Source organism: Alosa alosa, chromosome 11, assembly GCF_017589495.1.
Source record: "Alosa alosa isolate M-15738 ecotype Scorff River chromosome 11, AALO_Geno_1.1, whole genome shotgun sequence".
In the NCBI taxonomy this organism is placed as follows: Eukaryota; Metazoa; Chordata; class Actinopteri; order Clupeiformes; family Clupeidae; genus Alosa; species Alosa alosa.
This window is the reverse complement of record NC_063199.1, coordinates 27,767,622-27,788,574: the sequence shown is the minus strand read 5'-3', so window position 1 is coordinate 27,788,574 and position 20,953 is coordinate 27,767,622. Positions and strand designations below refer to the sequence as shown.

Sequence of the window (20,953 nt, the reverse complement as noted above, 5' to 3'; positions counted from 1 at the left end):
GGAAGGATAACTCTTGGATACAGTATGTGTGTTAACACCGTACCATTAGCTTACAACCACATACCACATAATTTCTAAACATACAGCACAATGCAGAGAGGCAGACTTCTGCCCGTGACCATCAAAATGCATCAACAAAACTGTAACATGAGTGTATCTTTACCTGGATGTACAACTTCCACACACAAACTGAACTACAGAAAAAAGGTAACAGTCGGACAAAGTGATACTCTACAAGTCATCAGCAGAAGGTCTAGAAACCAAGTTTATTTTATAAATATAAACATCTGGATAGGAGTGCAATCTATGAATGAGATTTCTGACATTTCAGCTGACATTCAAGTGTTTAGCCCCACCAACGCTAAAATCGGCACGAAACCATAGATGTTACCTATGTACACGTTGATGAACATTCATATTGCTTCGCACAGAAAATCTTTTGCCACATTGTAAACATTCATACGGTTTCTCCCCTGTATGTGTTCGTATATGTCTCTTCAAGTGGCTGCATGACCTAAACCGCTTTTTACACATTGTACAAGCATACGGTTTCTCCTTCGTGTGGACTCTCCTGTGTACAGCCAGACGGCCTGACATTGTGTAACTTTTCCCACAGAACTCACACGTGTATGGCCGCTCTCCTGTGTGGCGCCGCGTATGAACTAGCAATGCCCCCGAGACAGGAAAACCCTTGCCACAGACAGAACACAGGTAAGGTCTCTCACCCGTGTGTAATCGCTCATGAGCAACCAAGTTTGATTTCTGGACAAACCTCTTCCCACAGACTGGGCAGCCGTAGGGTCGTTCCCCGGTGTGGACGCGCAAGTGGCACTCCAGAACGTTCTTCACTCTAAATGCCTTCCCACAGTATGAGCAGAGGTGGGGCCGTTCTCCTGAGTGAATGGTTTGATGCTTAGTAAGAGCCCATTTCCAAATGAAGGTTTTGCCACATTCGGAGCACGTATGCCGAAGTGGCCCACTCGTGGTTGCGCTGTTTGACTGAGGTGTCAACATTTTTGCACCAACCCGACTCTTTTCTTTTCTCTCTTCTGTATGTTTTTTCTTGTGTCTACTGAGACCTGATTTTGAAAAGAATGCTTTGCCACATTCAGTACATTTATGCTGTAGCCGACTAGTGGCTGTGTTGTTTAGTTTAGGAATCAACATCCTGCTGACAATTCCACTCTTTTGGGGTGCTTTCTTTTCTTCTACATGGGTTTGCTTGTGTTTATCCACACTTGCTGAGCCGCCAGCCTTGCTGACCGACTGGGATCCCTTCTCCATGCTGTCTAGTGGTGGGGGAAGCCTAGGTCCTTCTCCTGAGGGTGTCGGGACTTTTTGCTTCCGTCTGTTGCTGCCCGGTCTCTCAGCACTGTGCGATCTCATATGTTGCCTCAGATGTGTGCTCCGAGAGAACCTCCTCCCACAGTCTAAGCAGCCATAGGGTCGTTCCCCTGTATGAATACGTATGTGGTCCTTCAAATGGGTTGTGCATTTAAATCTCTTACCACAGTGAGTACAAAGGTGGGGCCTGTCTCCAGGGTAACCAGTCTGATTTTTGGTAAGACTTGATTTTGAAAAAGCATTCCCAAGTTCTGCGCATGCCTGCTGTACTAGCTGATTCGCAGAGTCATCGGCTGTGCTGACTGACTGGGATCCCTCCGTGATCAAGCTGTCTTGTGGTGGGGATACCCCAGGACCTTGTCCTGATGATGGCAGATCTTCTTGCTCACTCCTGTTGCTTACTGGGTTCTCAAACTCACTCGAGTGACCTGCAGGTTAAAAAACATGTTAGACTTGCATTGATAATTCATAATTTTGACCATATTTCAAGAATGATGACTTTAGACCTGGGTTAATCATCAGGAAGCCTTTTCCTCACCATTCTTCACTCTGAAATGGGTTTCATCCCTGTTTCTCTGCTTGCCTTGATCAGTGTCTCTCTGAGGATCGAGCACATCCACATTCCCATGTCCATCTCCATCATTTATGTCTCCATGTTGGGCTTCTTCATTAATGTCTCCATGTCTAACTGCTTCATTCCTTGAAGCTTGGGTTACATGGGCAGTTGACACACATTTCTCTGCTTGATCACAGCGACTAAGGACTGTTTTCACAGAAAACGAGACCGACAATGTGGAGAGAATAGTGTTGGCCAAGATGGGTGATGATGAGGATCCTGGAAAACACCACCAGAAAATGAGATTTAATAACCACACTGGCTCTACCCTGCCCCACACAATTATACTTTATTGGGAAACATATTATCAATTGCTACCTATTTTAGACATTCAGGGCTCTAATTTAAATACTGGGCAAAGTTGAGAGTCTAAAATCTAAGTAAAACTAACTAACTAAATTTAATAAAATGAGCAAAATATTCTATACAAACATCCGGGGGTTAGCTAAAAGCTCTCACGCGCTATAGTTCATGCATGCATGCATGAATTTTGCACTTTGCCCTGGCATTTAAATTAGGATTCACATTGTTAAACCAAAGTCCTTTTAGGCAAGTCCCTCCACCCAGCAGCCATATTGTAACGCTTTTTGGGCACTTATCGGGCATCTATTTCGGCAGAAATCCACGTGCGCAATGCGTCACAACACCATCATTGCTTCAGCAGCGAGATCACAACACATAATTGGCATGATGTATTCACAACACACTACATGATTGGCGCAATATATTCACACGTCGACTTTTTGCCACAGAAGGGGCTGCCATAATTGGCGTTACAAACTAACCTCATCCATTTCTATGAGGAGGATTTTTTGAGTGTTGTGTCAACTCATGAGAAAGTCTCGGTTAAACTACACAACACATCTACTTAGGCAAATTGCAAGCATAATTAGACTTAAAGATTATTGCTTCAATTTGTCCTATTTCATGAATGTTCATGTTGTTGTATTGCATTTGCTCTCTTGTATGTGCATGCTATGCATTGATACATTAAGCTGACCTGGGTCCAGGTGTCCAAAATGTTTGAAGTGCAGCAACAACGTTTGAACTTCTTTTGGGTCATTGACCATTTCTAAAGAATCCTCCAAGAGTAAGGGGTCTTCATCAAACCAAGAGGAAGCCTGTAAGGGGTTAACTAGTTTTAAAGCGACATTCTGCATTGTGTGACTTCCTGTGAAACAAAGAAATGTACACACAGCATTTCAGACTGACTGTGGGAGTCAATCACTGGGAGGCTGTGAATGGAAATGTGCAGAAATCTACCAAAAACATGGTAGATCACATTTCAGATCAAAACACATATGTTTTGTATCACATCATGTTTGGACTTGAACATGTAGGCTACCCTTGAATTCATCAGTCCATTTCTAATTACAAAAAGTGATATTTGATTCATAAAGATTTTCTCGTAATATAAAGATTTCTCGAAATAAAAATGAATCTTCAAAAATTACACACCTGATGGAAGCTAGGCACTGGCATTACCAATTCCAGTCTGCAAAGGAATTCCCAGACAAGTAACTGAAGTGCTGTGTCATATTTGGGACCATAATGCAATGGGTAAATGTCCTGAAACAAGACAAAGAAGGGAGAAAAATATTTTGTGCCACATGCCAAGGCAATTTACTCTCAAATTACCTGCTTTTACAGAATCACTTCCCTACATATACAGGTATAGTCAAAATTCATTCATTCATTCTGTTGGTGTTTTTTATTTGTACCATCAGTACTCAGTGACCTCAAGAAACGGAGATCTACAGTATGTGAAAAACCGCCAGAATTCTCCTATTGTGCGGATGATAGTGTTTCTAAGGGCGCTAACTTGTGAGTTCCCTACTTTTCGACCAAAATTCTATGACGCCTTTTTATGCCCCTTACGTGGTTTATCTTATATGATTCCCTCCATTTCGTTTTCTTATTGCCATTATTATTTTCATGAAATTTTCATGAAGGTGACAGGTGTCAGATGGCTGTGGCCAATTTACATTCTGAGTCTCACCTGGAAGAAATGCTTCTTGTATGTGGAATTCCGCAGAAGCGTTTGGATGAGATCCAGAAAGTTCCTCACAGCAACTTCAATGGTTTGATCTCCAATCTTTTCAAATGCAAAATTAGGATTACGTATATTTAAAAAAATAGATCTGATATGACAAAATAGATCATGAAAGTCAGCAGCATGAATGTCCCTGTGGAATTATCAGCTTACCTCATCAATGGAGACGGATTTAGCAATGCTAGAGACTCTTTCCAGGTGTGGCTGCATTATCTGCAGAGTTACTGATGGCTGATCGTGGCATAACTCTAGAATAAACTACACAAACATGCATGAGTGTAAACAAAACTAAAGCAATACTTATCTTCAACACTACAAGCCTGGGATGTTGTGCTCGCTCTCACCCTCGCTCTCAGGCCAAAGAGTAGTTCAACCCTCTCCGTAGCACTCAGTAAGTCTGGGACTATCTCCAGAACAATTGCAACAAACTCCTCCAGCCTGGTGTAGTACTTGACTAGGCGCTGCTCTGCCACCCGCCACAGGAATGCTGACAGTAGCCTCAGTGGTGGGACCCAGAGGCGCAAGGATGATAAAGGAACTTCAACCAAGTAAACAAGAGACATCAGGGTTAGTTAAGATTAGGCTACTGTTGGGAGGGAAATGTCATGCTGTAGGCCATGTTCAGACAGTCATGTTGCTGTGAGATTTAAAATTTGGGTTGCTCACAGCTCCACATATTTTCAGATAGACTAATTCATGTTTCTTAAGCCAAGCACTTAGAATAACCAGTCTCATATTTCTTTGTTTCTCAGTGTTTTTATGCCTTGAGGAAGGATTGGTTTTGAAATCATACTAAATAAACCAGTTGATGTAAGTGTAAATAGATGCTCAAAAGATTCCCAAAAGGTTGCAATGAGATGCTCGAAAGGTCGCAGTGATACTGTGGACACCTTCTTCGAGCTATAAACGTATAGCACAGTGTATTTTCACACATGATTATTTAAAAATCCAACCTTAGATACAAGCGAGCAATCCAAGAAGAATAGCCTATGCCCTCTGCCTAGCATAGCTAATGTAGTTTGGTAGTCTACTATTACTGTTGCCTCGCGATGGCAGGACCTACAGATTGGCTTTTTGGACAACTCTGGCCACATTACCAATCAGTCTATGTTATCTTAGAACATCAAAAGCTCGACATTTTCTACCTCCGCCTCACCATTGACTTGAATTGAGATGAGGCGACCAAAAAAACATGAACGTTTTTAAACGTCGTCATGTTTTTGTTCCGCTCAGTGCACTGAATGGCCATTTCTTTTAGGCCTACTGTCTATGATGGCCATTGAACTGCTCATTTAAAAAAAAAAAAAAAAAACTGTCAGTCAACACACATCTGGTTAGGCTACTCCTAGTAGGCTACTTGTGGCTAAAAAACACAGATGTTTGTAAGACAAACAAACCTTTGGCACGCTTTCGATACGCCGACATTGAGAATTAAATTAAACGTTAAAGTGTGTGGAAAAACTTGTGGTCGGAAAATCCAGGAAAATACAATGACATTATCATTGAAGTCTGCAAACAGTTTCCACTCTCTATGGTTTCCCAACCAGTGTAGGCAGTTCCGGGTCAGTACAGCCGTCATAAGTAAAGTCTTTTCCAGCCGTCATAAGTAAAGTCTTTTCATCATCTAAAGCCCTCCTTACACCGACAGACTTTGGAAAGATTTTTGAAAGACTACAGTCTCAGACCCTCTCACATCTAAAAAGTAGTAGAGTTTTAAGTCACAGACTATGATTTTGCAATGACTAGGGATCTTGCAGGGTCACTATTCACAAGACTGCAACTAGATTCCTTTAAATTATTACCCATCGTGCAATAGATAAACAGAGTCAGTACAGCCTACTAAACTCAAAGTTGTATTTTCATGTTTCTGCAGCATTGTTTCATGCGTGACATTCCTAACCGATATAGAGTTGTTCTGTCACGTGGAAGAGCCGACTAAATATGTATAAGAAATGACAAATATTATAAGAATAACAAATAATCATATAGGCTAGCTGTCGCTGTCGCCTACTTTGCCCCTTCCTGTTTGGTGTTGGAGAGAGGTCTATTGGTTTTTATAGTTCACGTCACTATTTGCATGAGTCACGACTAGAAACACTTGCGATAATATGATATTGTCGTAACGGCAAAACTAGAAAAGGACTGTCTCCGACTGACTTAAAAACCGCTAAGATTGGCACCTTACACTTAACGATCTAGTTGACGGGAGCGCGCCGCGATTCCAGTACAACTCCCATGATTTCAGTCCGACTTTGGAAATGTAGTCGCCGACTCTGAAAACAGACCAAAATCGTACAATGTAAGGCCGCCATAAGCAGGGCACCGATGTTGATGGAAAATATTGTATTATATATTGTGTTTAAAATGTTTTAAACACTTTACTTTAAAAAAACAAACAAACAAACAAAAAAAAAAACCAGCACAGCACTACATATAGCCTACTCTTTCTTGATTTGCCCTAAGATGCTTTGAGTAGGCCTATATTCACTAGCGTTGTCAAACACTTCTCTTCATCAATGTGTGCTTGAATTAGGTCCGTGGCACTCCAGGCATCGGTCTGGAGTTGTAACTCTCTTTTATGTAGTCTAGGCCTAGGCCTACTCACATAGGTTAGGACATTTGATCATTAATTGTTAGACCCAACTAAAGACTTCTTTCCTAAAATCAGTCCTGAAGGGATACACAGTTCTCTCAAAACACCTGGTAGAAGGCTGCATTACCTGCGTGAAGCTGGCCCCCCATGTTATTCAAAAATGATTAAACACTGCTATTCGTTTGTGCTACGTTTGTGCCGTAAAAATTATCGTTTGTACTGTTAAAGGTTTTAAGGTTTTAAGGTTTTAAGTGACGTCACTCAGCCCCCCACTTGTCCAAATTTTCCCAAAATAGTCTCAATCGTTTGTGCTACGTTTGTGCTCATTTGTGCCGTTAAAAGTAACATTTGTGCTAGGCCTACTATGTTTTTAAAGATATTCCACGTTATTTGTAACACGTGTGACGTCACCCAGCCCCCATCAATGTCCAGATCTTCCCAAAATGGTCTCAATCGTTTGTGCTAGGTTTGTGCTGATTTGTGCCGTTAAAAGAAACATTTGTGCTACTATGTTTTCTAAGTTATTATGGTTTACGTATTACTCGTGTGACGTCACCAGCCCCCCGTCAATGTCCAAAACTCACCAAAATGGTCTCAATCGTTTGTGCTATGTTTGTGCTGATTTGTGCCGTTAAAAATAACATTTGTGTAGCCATGTTTTTTTTAAGTTAACACACTTTGTTACATGTGTGGTATATATAAGGTTTAGACCACTACGGTCCAGTTATGTCTCTCATTAGCCCAGGTAGACACCTTGTCTCTGATTCAGAAGTGGCTTGACACTAGGCACTTAGCCCATTTCCTGGACACGTCGACTGTGCGTGGTGGCTCTTGATGCTTGCACACCTTTTCCAACACACTTTCCTTCCAGTCAACTTTTCATGAATATACTTTCATAGCACTCAAAAAACACCCTGCCCACCTTCTGTGGCTTACCCTCCCTGTGGAGGGTATCATGAGTAGGCTATCATAGTGGTTTTCGGGGGCCGCGAGGGGGTGCCAGGGGGCCTCAGCAAGTTGGAAGGAAAAATAAAAGCAACAAATAAATACATTTGAAAAGTTTAAAATATACCTATTGCTATGAGGATTGTTATACAATGGCATTATAATAATGTGACGCATATCTGAACATTATATTTCCCATGATAATGACTTGGACTAATAGTAGAGCGATAGCTCTCATATAGCAGAAAGCCCCAAATACAATTTTTACACACTGTATGCTCCATCGCGAAGTGCTTGTGGCTAAAATAATTATTAGTATTAGCTTAATGTATTTTTACATTTGCGGTAGTATTGTCGATAGGTTTAATAACACATCAAGGGGGTCCTTGGCCAGAACCTAGTGGTATTTGGGGGGCCTTGTCGTGGAAAAGTTTGGGAACCCCTGGATCATATCATTGTTCTATCAAGTCTGCAGTCTTTCCCATGCTTGTGGTTGTGTTTACTGAACCAGACTAAGAGTTTTAGGCTCAGTATATGTTGAGATAGGCCTACTCATTTTTGGTGGCTTGAAATATAAATTGAAATGGCTTGAAATAGTTCACATCTAATGAATCTAGAATAAATGAAAGATTCACTTTTTGAAATAAATTAGGGGGGGAAATGAACTTTCCCGTTATATTAAAGCGCATTTTTTATGCTTTTTCTCACAAATGATCTTTAATTTTTTCTAATTCATTTTTGTTGCTTGAGGTGGGTTCTGCTGATATATTAAGAACACTTACACTACACATTTGGATACCAGGACCCCTGACCTTAAATTGTGAAACTGAAAGTAATTTTGCGCTGAGCCAGCCAATTCTTTGGACCATTCGCGCAATGCAACCTAGCGGCGAGCACACCGCACATGCCGCTTCCTGTCATCAGTATAGGCGCGTATGGCGATTTGATTAAGGAAGTAGGCCTGATAACTTTATCTTTATGACTTCCTACTTATTTTGCACAGCCGAACATACTGTAGAACAAGTGTGTAACTCCGTAGCCTAGAGCAATGGAGACCATTTCAGGAGAAGTCAGTCCAACAGCTGCCTCGGTGGACGATAGCACTGAATTTAAATTGCTCCAGGCATACTGCACCAGGCGGAAAAAGAGGAGTTCTAAAAGAAGAAGCGCTTTGAACGAGTCGCTGGTCACTCCACTGAGGTTACCCCACCACACTTCTCAACTCAAGCCAAACCAGAAAGCTGTAGGATCGAGTGGTTTAAGACGTGTTGCCCAGGGACTAGGTGAGTAGCCTACGGCCAATTGCATTACGCTATAAAGGTTCTACTATAGGCCTACTATTTCTCAATAATAAGTCCTCTAAATCTGTTGTCTTAACTTTTCCTTAGTCTTTAGTCTTTCATGGTGCATTCATTGCACTAAATCGTGGGTTATAAAAGTTGGGTCCAGAGGTCTTCACAAAGAGGAACTTGATAGCCTAAAAATAGAGGGAAACATGACAGGACAAGAAAAAATAATCTGCACTTTTCTGACCTTTTAGCCCCACCGGATGAGTTGGGCAGAGTTGCTGACAAGCTTACCCAGATCGCCGACAATGTAGACCACGTCCCTGATGTAGTAGTGACTGATAGCGATGGTAGGTCTAATTCTGATGCCCACCTAGAGATAATTTAATGAATGAAATGGGCAGTGACCTGCATTAAAGGGAAGATGGTGACTTTCATTTCCTCTTTCACATATTCTTATTGTACATGACTGTCACTGGGTATTTCGTCTAATGCAGATCTTATCCAGAGACTTGTTGAACTCCTGAGGGAAGCTGGGGATGAACTGGATGGAAAGGTAAAAAACTTAGCGTCGCACAATACTCAACTCACACTAACCTCGAGTAGCCTGATGTCCACCTCAGCCAATTTAAGCGTGTTGATGTGTCTTTTGTATTGTAGGCTACTATGCCTGATGCATTTATGTCAGCATTGTGTGATGTTAGTATAGCTTTTTATAGAATGTACCAGAAAGCATACTGTAGATCTTGTGTAGGCTAAACAAATATGGCCTCCTTATATTCACCTTAATTCCCCACAAAAAGTGCAACATCTAGGTAAAGATACTCTTTTGTTTGACTAAAGACGTCTTTGGTGTCTTGTCTTCTTTGATATGATAGTGTTTATATTAAGTCCATTCTTTTAATGATTTCATCAAACCATTCTATAATACAATTGTGTTATATTATGATAAATGTTACTGTACCAGAGTAAACCTATCCTCCTGCGAGGCTGATTTTCCACTCTCTCTGCCCCCTTTCTCCCCAACTTAAAAAGAACCCAGAGCTGGTCAAACAGCTCCAAGGCTCCTTCTCTTACAGCTTATTTGAGAAGGTAACCAAGACTTTCTTGGACTGCGTTGTCCCCTCCTGGGCTGGTAGTACACATGGCACCCAGCAGGCCCAGATAGCCATGACCTTTGAGGTGACTAGCAGGCTCTCGACTCTGGATGTGCAGCCCATGAACCGAATTATGGGCTTCGGAGCCCATTTCCTGCAGCAGAACTTCTCTGGATGGGTGCAGAAGTATGGAGGCTGGGTAAGTAGTAGACAGACCAGACCTAAAGGCTTGGTTCGACTGACTCTAGGAGGCAATATAAATGTATTCTTTAAAATCCTTTACATGCACTCACATTAATTTTATTATTTATTTACTTGTCTTAATACAACCATATAAACTACATCTTACATTCTCTTAATATGTACTATTTTCATCCATCCCTATGCAGTATGAACTATGTAGTACCCTTAATGAGTCCATAATTGACGCCATAATTTGAAAACAGATTTCCTAATCTAATTCTAATTTGGCAAGTTGGCATATTTATGCCTTAATTCATACACACACACACACACACACACACACACACACACACACACACACACACACAGATAGACATGAACCTGATCTGTTTGTGTTTGTGTTTCCCCCAGGAGAAAGCCTTTGATGGGCAGGACGATGAAGATGAGGTCCAGTGAGGCACACAGATTTCTATACTTCCTTTCTCTCTAATGTCAGGAAAGCCTTGACAAGGGACCACAGTTGTGCCATAAGTTGACATTTTGAATGCAATTCGTAAATTCATTTGATCAGTTAGTTCACTAACACCAGAGAATGACAAAATATTTCAGATCCAGTACTATATTCACAATACACCCAAGACTGAATGTTAGATCAGACAGCAGCTTTTTGAATGTGTTAACACATATGATCATCACACTTTAGCTTAAATACGTATCATTCACATGTACCATTTAATTCTACCAACTTTCAGAATGTAGAGTGCAGATATGATCCAGTGATATACTATTAAGATGAAAACACTGTTTTTTTTTAAACTGATCTTAGTATATTCTTTGATACTTGACAACATATATTTTTATAATGACCTTTTTGGAAAATGTGAATATAATAATAATTCTGCTGCAATGGACCGACGTTTTTTGGTGAAAGGGAATTAAAAGGAAATACAGTCTTTAAAAACATCCCATTGTAGATTTAAAATATATAATGCTACAGCAGTGGACAGTGTTAGAGCAGTTATTCAGATGCTAACACTTTCAGATGTTAACACTTTATTCACTGTATATATGACATGAGTGTATAGGTCTTGATCACAGTGACTTTGAGAAACATACTGAGGACACAACATGCCAGGACAAGCCAGTCAATGACTCCACTGTATGAATTCCATTAATTGATTGTTGATTATACTGTATTTACTTATCAGAATTTCTCTTTTAATACTGTTTTTGTTTGTTATTGATGTTTTTGTTTCTTTTTTATGTTTGTTTTTGACTCTGCTGTCATGTGACGGCAAAACATGATTATAAATGTGAAGAGCTTTCTTGAAAATTAAGAGCTCATACACGTTCAGGAAATTGTATGCTATAGTAAGCGTCCTTAAATAAAGTGTTGATGATTACAATGTTTTCATAAGAAGAAAACCAGCATTATATAAGAGGACTCTGCAATGACTCATTGCCACTGGCCTCACACTGAAATGGCTGGGTCTGTGTTGCCGAATAAAACCTTAGGTCTTATGACACTTGACTTTCTGAATCTGAAGCCGCACTATTCCTTGTCTATACTGCAATAAACTATGAAAGTAGGAAGAGATTTATAGCAGCACAACAGAAAATTGGCAGTGAAATACATTTGAAGGCATTTTGCAATCACACAATTTACAACTAGAGCCAACTGAAAACTGACAAAGTGCTGGCCGTTTCCATGGGAGTGATGCAAACAAGACTATATGCCCAGGTATCTGTTCATCTTGCCCAGAGCATCGCACACAGTAGTGAGGTCGCTACGCAAGTCCTGCACCACATTTTCAATGCTTCTGGTGTCCTTTAGGAGGTCAATACTCTGAGTGTAGGGGTTGTAGTACACTGAGAACGGCCTCTTGATTGTTTTGGCGAAATCCCTGAGAAAAGAAGGTTAAGTATGGGTTATGAAGGGTGATGAATTCTTCAGCAGCTGCTCCTTAACTATCTGCACATCTCTCACGGTCTAGTCTTCAGAATCACAGTGAAGAATTATAGGGTGCCCTTAAGTTCACAAATTCTTCATGTAATGGATATGTATATGAGCGGTACAGTATACATACCAACAGAGCAAAGACTTGTTATCTGACATATATATTACCTCATTTTTTCTTTGGCCTCCTCAAAACTCTCCGAGACAAAATAAACGTCCTGGAAGGTGGTGATGAGGCACTCCTGATTGCAAGTGGTCCTGGGCTCAAATGTCTTCACTGTGGCCTTGTCAGAGAGTGCATGCTTGACAGCAAACAGAAACAGCATTACTCAGTAACTCCTTGAACCAGGGAACACATTAAGATTCAGATTCAATCTGCTGTGTTGCTACAAATGTGTGATAAAAGTGTGTGCGTGTGCATTTATGTGTGCATATATAATGCTCATATATATTGTTAATATTCATATTCATACGTAGGAAGATTACCCTCAGCTCTCCAATGGAAGAGAGCAGCCCTGCTCCATATGCTCTCAGTTGCCCTTCTTGTTTACACAGGCCAAACTCAATGGTGAAGAAATAACACTGGGAGATGCATAGAAGGGGAAAAACGGACATGAAATTATGAAAATGTCATGCCACGGAGAGTGGACAAGCACACAGGAGGCTCAGCTCCACACATCAAACAATGAGATTGTAAATGCCACTGCCAATAGCTGTGACCTTTTTAGTGCCTTTCTCATTTCTTCACATTATGCTAAATAGCTGCCACTCAAAGATAATCAGACGCATCAGCTCAGCACACATGTACTACCACAACATGGACCTCTCTGTCTCCATCTCCCTCATCCTCACCTGGATGCCGGGGTAGGGAGACCAGAAATGATACAGAGCTGGAGGGAGATGATGAATGTCTGAGAGACGTGGCACTCACCGTGGCGAGTTTCTGCACATCTTCGTCCGTTGCTCCCAGGGAAGCCAGTCCGATCTCCTGGGAGAACTGGGCAAACTTTGGGTCGGCCAGCAGGGGAACGTGACCCAGTAACTCATGGCAAGTGTCCCTGTGGGAGATGGGAACGTTGGGAACATGGGAAAAGACTGGCAGGCACAACACAATAAAATAGAACTACATAATTGTATTATGGCTCTATCTTGGTGATCTAAAACGCAGCGCAAAGTGTATTCTTATCACGACGCAAAGCTTATTCCTATCTTACACTCAAATTTTTTGCCATACGATTCACTTCGCCATGCGCTTTATTAAACAATGCGCCCAGGGGTGTGGCAATTAACGACATAAGGTGTGGTCTGGCGCATGATCTAAAAATATCTTATAGATATTTAGATATAGATATAATAATCTTACACCATCTAAAAAGCATTATGCCACTGACTAAGAAAAACCTGGGGCTGGTTTCCCGAAGCCTTCTTAACCCTACATAGTTCATAACCTCTACCTTATCTCTATCATAACATTTTCACGCATTTCCCGAAATGTACTTTGGTACGATTTTCTTTCGTACATCGTTCATTGGTAAGAGTGGTCTGGAGCACTCTTAGCTGCACCGTAGCAATGTTTCGGCTCTCGACGCTAGTCGCCGCCACTGTAGCCTACAGCAATCTTTAGAAATCTCTGTTGCGCATACAACTTGTATGGTACAATATCACTGTTTTGGTTCGCCAATGATTTTATGTAAGTAGGCTAATTAAGAAAATAGTTTCTGGAAATGCACGCATTAAAAAGCTTTATTCTCTTATTTCTTGCCCCCCACTAACTTCTACAATGTTTAATGGGGGATTGCTTTTATGTTTAATGTTAACCAATGGCACAAAATACTGAATTAAATGAGGTTGCTGGTCAATCAGCTGTGATGAAAACAAAACAAAACAATGAAATACTATTATTCAAATAAGTTCTTCATATGGAGTGATGAAGGCTGGCGTAATGGGTAAAGGTGTTAGGGGGTTATAGCAGCTGGTCATGCCGATAGATTGCCGTTCGCTTCCCCTTACAGACCTTGTGAAAACTTTGTTAATTAAGGGTAGATCATTTAATTTCTACTTTTTATCATCGTATGCTATTAATAAGTTCATCCATGTTGAAGCAGCGTGAATGTTAGGCCTACTGGAGGCGACATTTGAGCAATGTCAATTTCTTTCTGTCTTTCATAATGCTGTCATGCCTCCACGTGAAGTAAAAAATAGATTTCTGAGCAATCGATGTCAACCAATTCAGCACCTTCAGGATGGACAGTGCCTTGTTCGTCAGACGTAAGAGCTTTTTGTAAGAAGACTCTTAAGGGACAGTTCAGGAACCACGACTATAAAGGTAAACAACTTCGTAGCTCACTAAGAGTGAATGTTACTGGGAAACCGGCCCCTGGTGTATAGCGAAAGGCGCATATGAAGCACAGCTGAAGACGCACTGTCATGAGATGTAGGCCTAAGCAGCAACTGCAGGATAAATGTTCTTAGATTTATTCAGTCATTCGAACATTATTGGGGTAAGTGTTGCTTTTTTCAGTATATGTTTTCGATGGTAACACATCGTCAGTCAATAGTGAAAGTAATTAACTGTGTATAACTGTTTTGTCGTTGACTATGAGACCACAGTGAAGTTAGTTTCACTTTGCCAATGACTTCAAATAATATGGTCTTGCGTGCAAGGCCACCGACTATCACAACGCGCTGCCTGTTTGAAGTTGCGCTGCTTGCTGTTAAAGGGAATGATGACAGATGTAATTTTCATTGGTTTAAAGGATATTACGCCCAAAACACACCCATGACTGATTTAGAAACATAAGAACCGCCTTTTTGTGCCAAGTGCCCGACGTTTGATAACAAAACCACCCCGAATGTGGACTGGACAAACCCCTAAATCTAAATGTATTTAAACTATTCGCCAGTGACCATGCGTTTCAGAACGCCAAGATAGAGCCCAGTGTATGGGGCGGAGCTACAGTCTATGCAAAATACTAAATATTTCAAATAACATTCACTGATGTTAGGCATCTTAACTAATATCACAGGGCTCCTTCTAAAGTATCTGAGTTCAACTCATTTGTACCACACGTGTTGTATTAGTCTTTTCTTCTTAAAAGATGCCATATTCTTTCCTTCAGATGTTTGTGTTTACCAAGAAAATGGGAAGCGTGGTTTGTATGTCTGAGTATATTTGTGTGTGTGTGTGTGTATGTATGTGTGTGTGTGTGTGTGTGTGTGTGTGTGTGTGTGTGTGTGTGTGTGTGACACCTTCCATGAAGTGAGATAGTGTATGTATGTATGTATGTATGTGCCAGACTATTTTATTGTATTATTATTTTTTTTAATTATTTGTCTGTGATGTGTGTGTCTGAGTATGGGTGTGAGTGTGTGACCTCCCTAGGTGAGATTGTGTGTGTATGTCTGTGCGTGTGTTTATGTATGTCTGTGTGCATACATGTGTGTTTTGTATGTGTGTGTGTGACCTTCCAGTAGGTGACATTGTGTGTGTGTGTATATGTATGTATGTATGTATGTGTGTGTGTGTGTGTGTGTGTGTGTGTGTGTGTGTGTGTGTGTGTGTGTGTGTGTGCGTGTGTTTGACCTTCCAGTAGGTGACACTGTGTGTGTGCTTGTGTGTGTGTGTGTGTGTGCGTGCGTCTATATGTATATGTGTGTATGTGAGTGACACGTTCCAGCAGGTGAGTTTGGGTGTGTACTCAGTACTCACGGCTCTGGTGTGTATAGCGGGTCGGTGCTGTGACGTACATACTGGGTGCAGTTGAACACACGGTAGGCTAGGCCAGCCAGAAAGTCACGCGGAGACAGATACCCAGCCACTGGACGCACGGTAAACCCTGACCTATCTGGAAAGGTCATAGGTCGCATTCAGTCAAAGGAACAAGGAAACATATTATTTTTTTGAAAAACCTTGAATATACTTAATTTAAAAAAATAAATCAAATTGCAGAATTGTGAACTGGCTGAGAGGAGAATGATAATAAGAGTCAGAATTAGAAATAGAGTTGAATGAATGGAATCATGGCCACTAACAAGAACATTAATGAATATTCAACTGCATTACATTTCAGGGTTCAATTGGACAAACCTAATTGTGATGGAATAACTATCTCCTTGTTTGTACAAAAGTTTATTTTTGTTTACTGACACTTAATATTTGATTCAGCATGTCTGAAGTGCATTACTGCTTTTTAGGCCAGTGTTTCACACCACTGGTAGTCACACATATTCTCATTCAAATAAAGATGTTTACAGCTGTGTTTAGTACCTCTGAGAAACAGGGACACATCCTCCAGCTGGGGGATGTTGTCTTCGCGGTACCCACAATGCTTTGTGAGCAATGGGAGGTTTTTCAAGTACTCTCGGCAGGCGTGGCTGGGGTAGAGCTTGGTGAGCTCACGGAATACCACCCCCCAAGTCTTGACCTCCTCTTCTGTGTACTCTATGCGAGGTATTGGTTGCCCACTAACAAAGAAATACATACAATCGGTCGTCATTGCATAGGCGGATACAGTGGCTGGATGCAGAATCAACCAGTTTTACAAATGAACTTTTTTACAGCATTCACAGTGTAATAACTGAGTCAGTTATTGCATTGTGTATAATGCAAAAAAGCTCAATTGAAGAAATTATGAAGTATGACTAATAATGCAATTTTAAATGAATGGGATGTAGATGCTTCACTAACAATTTGTAATTCATTGCAACCTCCACAAAGTATTTCCTCCTCTGACGATACACATTGTCTTTGAAGCCCTGGAGAACACAAGGAAACAAAAGAGTAGGCTTTGAAAATTAGAAATCATAGAATCAATGTTGAGAACATAATACAGTTTAAAGTTCTTTTTTTTTACACTGCACCAAGCTATGACAAATCGTATGACTGGTTTGATGTGATGAAATCACTCACAAGCCACATAATTATTTTTAATTAAAGTTTTAGGCTAATGATATGAAAGTGTTTGCATAAAAACCACACCCACGGGATGGTCAGCGTCGAGCTCGGAGCCGTACATCAGTACTCGGTGGGAGCACTGGTCCAACTCAGAAATCTTCTGAGGAAACCAGGGAACTCCTTCCCCATCTGGTAAGCTCCCCAGAACACACACACAATCCTCATAGTCTAGGATAGAATTGAAAGTTTACTAAAAATCGAGCAAAATAAAATTGTTAAGACCCTTGACCTCAGCATTCAGAATATCACACATGTTCGGTGCTGTTGGTTTAGTTAAGTAAAATTGTGAAGTACATAAATGTTTATATGTATATATATTTTATATATGTTATATGTTATTTGTTTGTTGTTGTACAGTGGAGTTTTGTTATATGTTTATATGTTTATACTTATATTTACCATTTCTGCTGTGCATGTTGCGTGATGTCTGTATGCTACTGAGACCTTGAATAAAGTATCTATCTATCTATCTATCTATCTATCTATCTATCTATCTATCTATATTTATAGCTGATCTATTTGTATAGGCCATTTATCTTGATTGAAGTGAAGATGGATACATCAGTGGGTAAATAAATGTTTCCGTTTCTAGGCGTTATTGGCAGCTTTTAAACTTTTTTTTTTTAAAGCAAAAAAAACTCGGCTAAAACACATGGATTCTAAGTCATATTAAGTCATACTAAGTCACTTGTCATATTTGTCTTTTGCGTTTTTGAATTTTCGGCGGCTGTCCACACACTGGTGGTGCTGAATTAATTGCGCTTAGTGACTGCTGGCAACGGTAGACCTAAACCCTCCCGAGCTACCTTTCACCAAACCGAACACATCGTCTCAATCCATGTACAACAACACGATTTGCGATCCTCGCAGACACCAGAATTTGAACAACAGGTTACAGGGTAAAGACATTTTACTTAAAGCACCAGATTTCCTCAGTGAATAGATGAGGCAGTGTAAAGCACGCACCTCCGTCCACAGACCACACATGCTGAGGTGTGTTATAGGACACGATATTGACGTGGTCTTTGAGGTACTGCACCAGCTCGTTAAATTCCTTCTTGGTGCAGTTGAACTCAGCATAGATCTCCACCTCTGTGGGCACGCGCTTGCATCTGCGGGACTCGATATGGACCAGGTTGACATGTTTCTCCTTCAGCAAGGAAACACAAACACACCGAAGTACAGTAGGTGTTAATTAAGAGAGAGTAATACTACTGTCCAGTAATACAATAGAAAGTCCGGATATGTCTGTAATCCTAACACCTTCAAGATCCTAACAAGAAAGTTCATGATTATGAGGTATTAAGAACCTAATACTACTTAAGCTTATGTAACATATAAAGCTAGGGCTTGGACTAATTATTGTCTTAGACATAGATATCGGACAAAAATAGAATGGTAGAGACTTCATTAACTCTGGGATTTGGAGACATAGTGATAGCCTATAAATTCCTACTCGACAACAACCATCTAAATGCGACACCATATCCACTTACCTGGAAAAGACGCAAAGCCCTCACCAAGCAGCCCACTTCATTTTTCACAGAGAATATGAGAGCAGTCTTCCCTGGGTCATGGGGTGCACTATTGCCTTCTTTATCAGGTTTTTCATCTATTCTGCCAAAGGAGTTCCTACGAGCCTATCAGGAGGCAAAGGATGACACAATTCAAGCACTTAAGGAGTGGCATTGAAGTCATCTGATCTTATGCATGTGGGTTGAGCAATTACAATGTATTATTCACAGGGGTGAACTCTTATGAATACAAATCAGGGATTATGCACCTACTCACAAGAGCTACACAATTATATTACACCAGGATTTAGCATAGTGAGCTATTTGTTAACAAAAAATTATCTGTTTACTAATTTTATATGTGGAAGTCTGATCTTCACAGAGCAAAGTAAAAAAAAAAAAAAAAAGATCAAATAAACAATACTCCACCTGTGTTCACCTCTGCTATAGATACTAAGATATTTCACAACATAATTACCTTTGCATCCTATGCCAAATTGCAACATTAGAAATTAGCAATTAAAAAAGCCCAAATGTCCGAAAAACAGACACAACACAATATATACATAAAGCAACAACTATCTGACATCTGCATTTACCTACAGATATACTGAGTTCTTCACAACAACATAATGTGCAACATCTCTTTGCCTTTGCTTTATCTATGACTGCATAGCCAGCATTTCTCTGTTTATTCATGTTGTGTTAATTCCTCTAAAGGTTCTTGTTGTTGTTGTTGTTGTTGTTGTTTTACTCACCATCATTTTGAACCCTTCTCTCACTAGGTTGCCCCCAGTGTGCAGCTGCTGGTCAAACATGGCCGAGTCCAGAGAGAGGCCCCTACGGGCCCAGTACTTGCTGGAGAACATCATCATGGCTGGCTGCATCCTCGGCACAGGCTGGAGCCCCTTCCTGGTCAGCTGGCCTTTGGGGGACGCCATCGGGGCGAAACTTAGGGACACACACACACAGAAGATTCACACGCACCTCACACTGGAGTTGAAGGCGGAAAAGCTAAGACACCCTTGGTGAGTACAGAGCCCTGTTTATATAGCATGATGGATGGATGTGATAAGCTGCATATCCGCTCTCTCTCTCTCTTTCTCTCCCAATCTTTCAGCAGCCCCCATAATCTCTTTCTCTCTCTCCGCACCCCCACCCTTCTCTCTCTCTATCTCTCACACACACTTTCTCACTCTATCTCTCTCTGTTTTCTGAGGAAGCACATCCTCTTAGGGTGGGTGGGGTGGACGTACTCATCCCAGCCCACCTTATTTTGGAAGCATGGACACGCTCAGCCCCCTAATCAGCCCTGCTGAAGATGGATGACCCTCTTCACCTTAATCACAAAGCTACTTGGTGACACAGTAACAATGACCTGCCCTACAGTACTTATGCTGTCTTAAGGTATGTCCAGAGCTAGCTGTCCATATGCACTAATTACCATGTCATAGTTCAGACTTCATAACATGGTAATGAAAGTAAAGCTACATGGACAGTAGTCTGGTATTTCAAATCAAGAGTGGTAATCACCCCAGATAAATAAAGAATACTGAAAATGTAAAAGTTTTATTTAAAAATTTTTTTGACTATTCAGACATGAATATTGCATGATCCTAACTTTTAGGTATTTTGTGGTGTGTATAACTGTTCTCAATGAGTTGCCCAGTGCTCTGTGTTCCTGTGATAGTTTTGGGTCTTTCAAGAGGGGTAGATCTGTTCAGCATACACTTAATTAATTAAGTGGTTCTTATGAGTTATGGCTTCTATATTATGGCATTTGTTTACTTTCATTAGGCTATTGATCATTGATATTGCATTGATATTATTGTTTATTATTGCTATTTTCCTTAATGTAGTCTTACCAACATTGTAAAACTGTTCACTGTTCATTTTTAACTAATGTATTGTTTTATTTGTAAGTTGCTTTGGACAAAAGCGTTTGTTAAATCATATGACCATAACCATTACTGTTCACTACAAAAGAGCAGCAGTAACGGCCAAATGCTTGTTTGGGTTTATACTCTCTCAAGATGAAATCGTATTGCTAAAATAAGAATAAGCCGACTCAACGACCACTATCCTACACACACACACACACACCCCACCCATGTCTACACACACTTCCCTCACTGATGACGCGGAATGTGTTTATGAGTCCGTTGGACTGAATGAATGTCTGTTTGTCACAGGCTTTGCTTTAATAATCAGAAGGGCATAGAGGTGGGAGATAAAACTGTGTCTGTGAGCACAACTGCTATCAGCTGGCTCTGAGGCAATTTCCTGTGGGACAGGAAATGAAAGCACGCGGAATAGGGATGAGGACCACTTCGCTGGCTTTGTTGTGACGTTATGAACAGATGAAAGATACTTTTGGTGGGCACAGAAGTGATTCTCACCGCCTGTGTGCG

The 20,953-nt window shown here is 40.8% G+C and overlaps 3 protein-coding genes across 5 annotated transcripts; 1 reads left to right on the top strand and 2 right to left on the bottom strand.

Moving 5' to 3' along the window:
• Positions 1-247: 247 nt before the first annotated feature.
• On the bottom strand, positions 248-5,645 carry LOC125302774 (zinc finger protein 835-like). 3 transcript variants are annotated; one of them, XM_048256083.1, is made up of 8 exons: positions 5,411-5,645; positions 4,358-4,551; positions 4,167-4,271; positions 3,960-4,055; positions 3,419-3,529; positions 2,961-3,081; positions 1,883-2,179; positions 248-1,772 (listed from the first exon to the last, which is right to left on the bottom strand). In XM_048256083.1, the coding sequence occupies exons 1-8, from the start codon at positions 5,436-5,438 to the stop codon at positions 388-390; spliced, it is 2,337 nt and encodes a 778-aa protein (XP_048112040.1). In that variant the 5' UTR covers positions 5,439-5,645; the 3' UTR covers positions 248-387. The 3 variants fall into 3 exon arrangements, with proteins under 3 accessions (XP_048112040.1, XP_048112041.1, XP_048112042.1); XM_048256084.1 differs by lacking the exons at positions 248-1,772; positions 2,961-3,081 and having other exon boundaries at positions 2,098-2,179; XM_048256085.1 differs by lacking the exons at positions 248-1,772; positions 1,883-2,179 and having other exon boundaries at positions 2,976-3,131.
• Positions 5,646-7,932: 2,287 nt separating this feature from the next.
• On the top strand, positions 7,933-10,641 carry si:ch211-218c6.8 (apoptosis facilitator Bcl-2-like protein 14). Its single transcript, XM_048257497.1, has 5 exons — positions 7,933-8,834; positions 9,092-9,187; positions 9,335-9,393; positions 9,873-10,133; positions 10,529-10,641. Exons 1-5 carry the CDS (start codon positions 8,600-8,602, stop codon positions 10,571-10,573), a joined length of 696 nt encoding a protein of 231 aa, XP_048113454.1. The 5' UTR covers positions 7,933-8,599; the 3' UTR covers positions 10,574-10,641.
• On the bottom strand, positions 10,433-19,634 carry tph2 (tryptophan hydroxylase 2 (tryptophan 5-monooxygenase)). Its single transcript, XM_048257496.1, has 11 exons — positions 19,301-19,634; positions 18,525-18,668; positions 17,995-18,178; positions 17,057-17,196; positions 16,762-16,829; positions 16,342-16,538; positions 15,784-15,919; positions 13,006-13,132; positions 12,561-12,656; positions 12,243-12,376; positions 10,433-12,021 (listed from the first exon to the last, which is right to left on the bottom strand). Exons 1-11 carry the CDS (start codon positions 19,481-19,483, stop codon positions 11,847-11,849), a joined length of 1,584 nt encoding a protein of 527 aa, XP_048113453.1. The 5' UTR covers positions 19,484-19,634; the 3' UTR covers positions 10,433-11,846.
• Between the last annotated feature and the right edge of the window lie 1,319 nt (positions 19,635-20,953).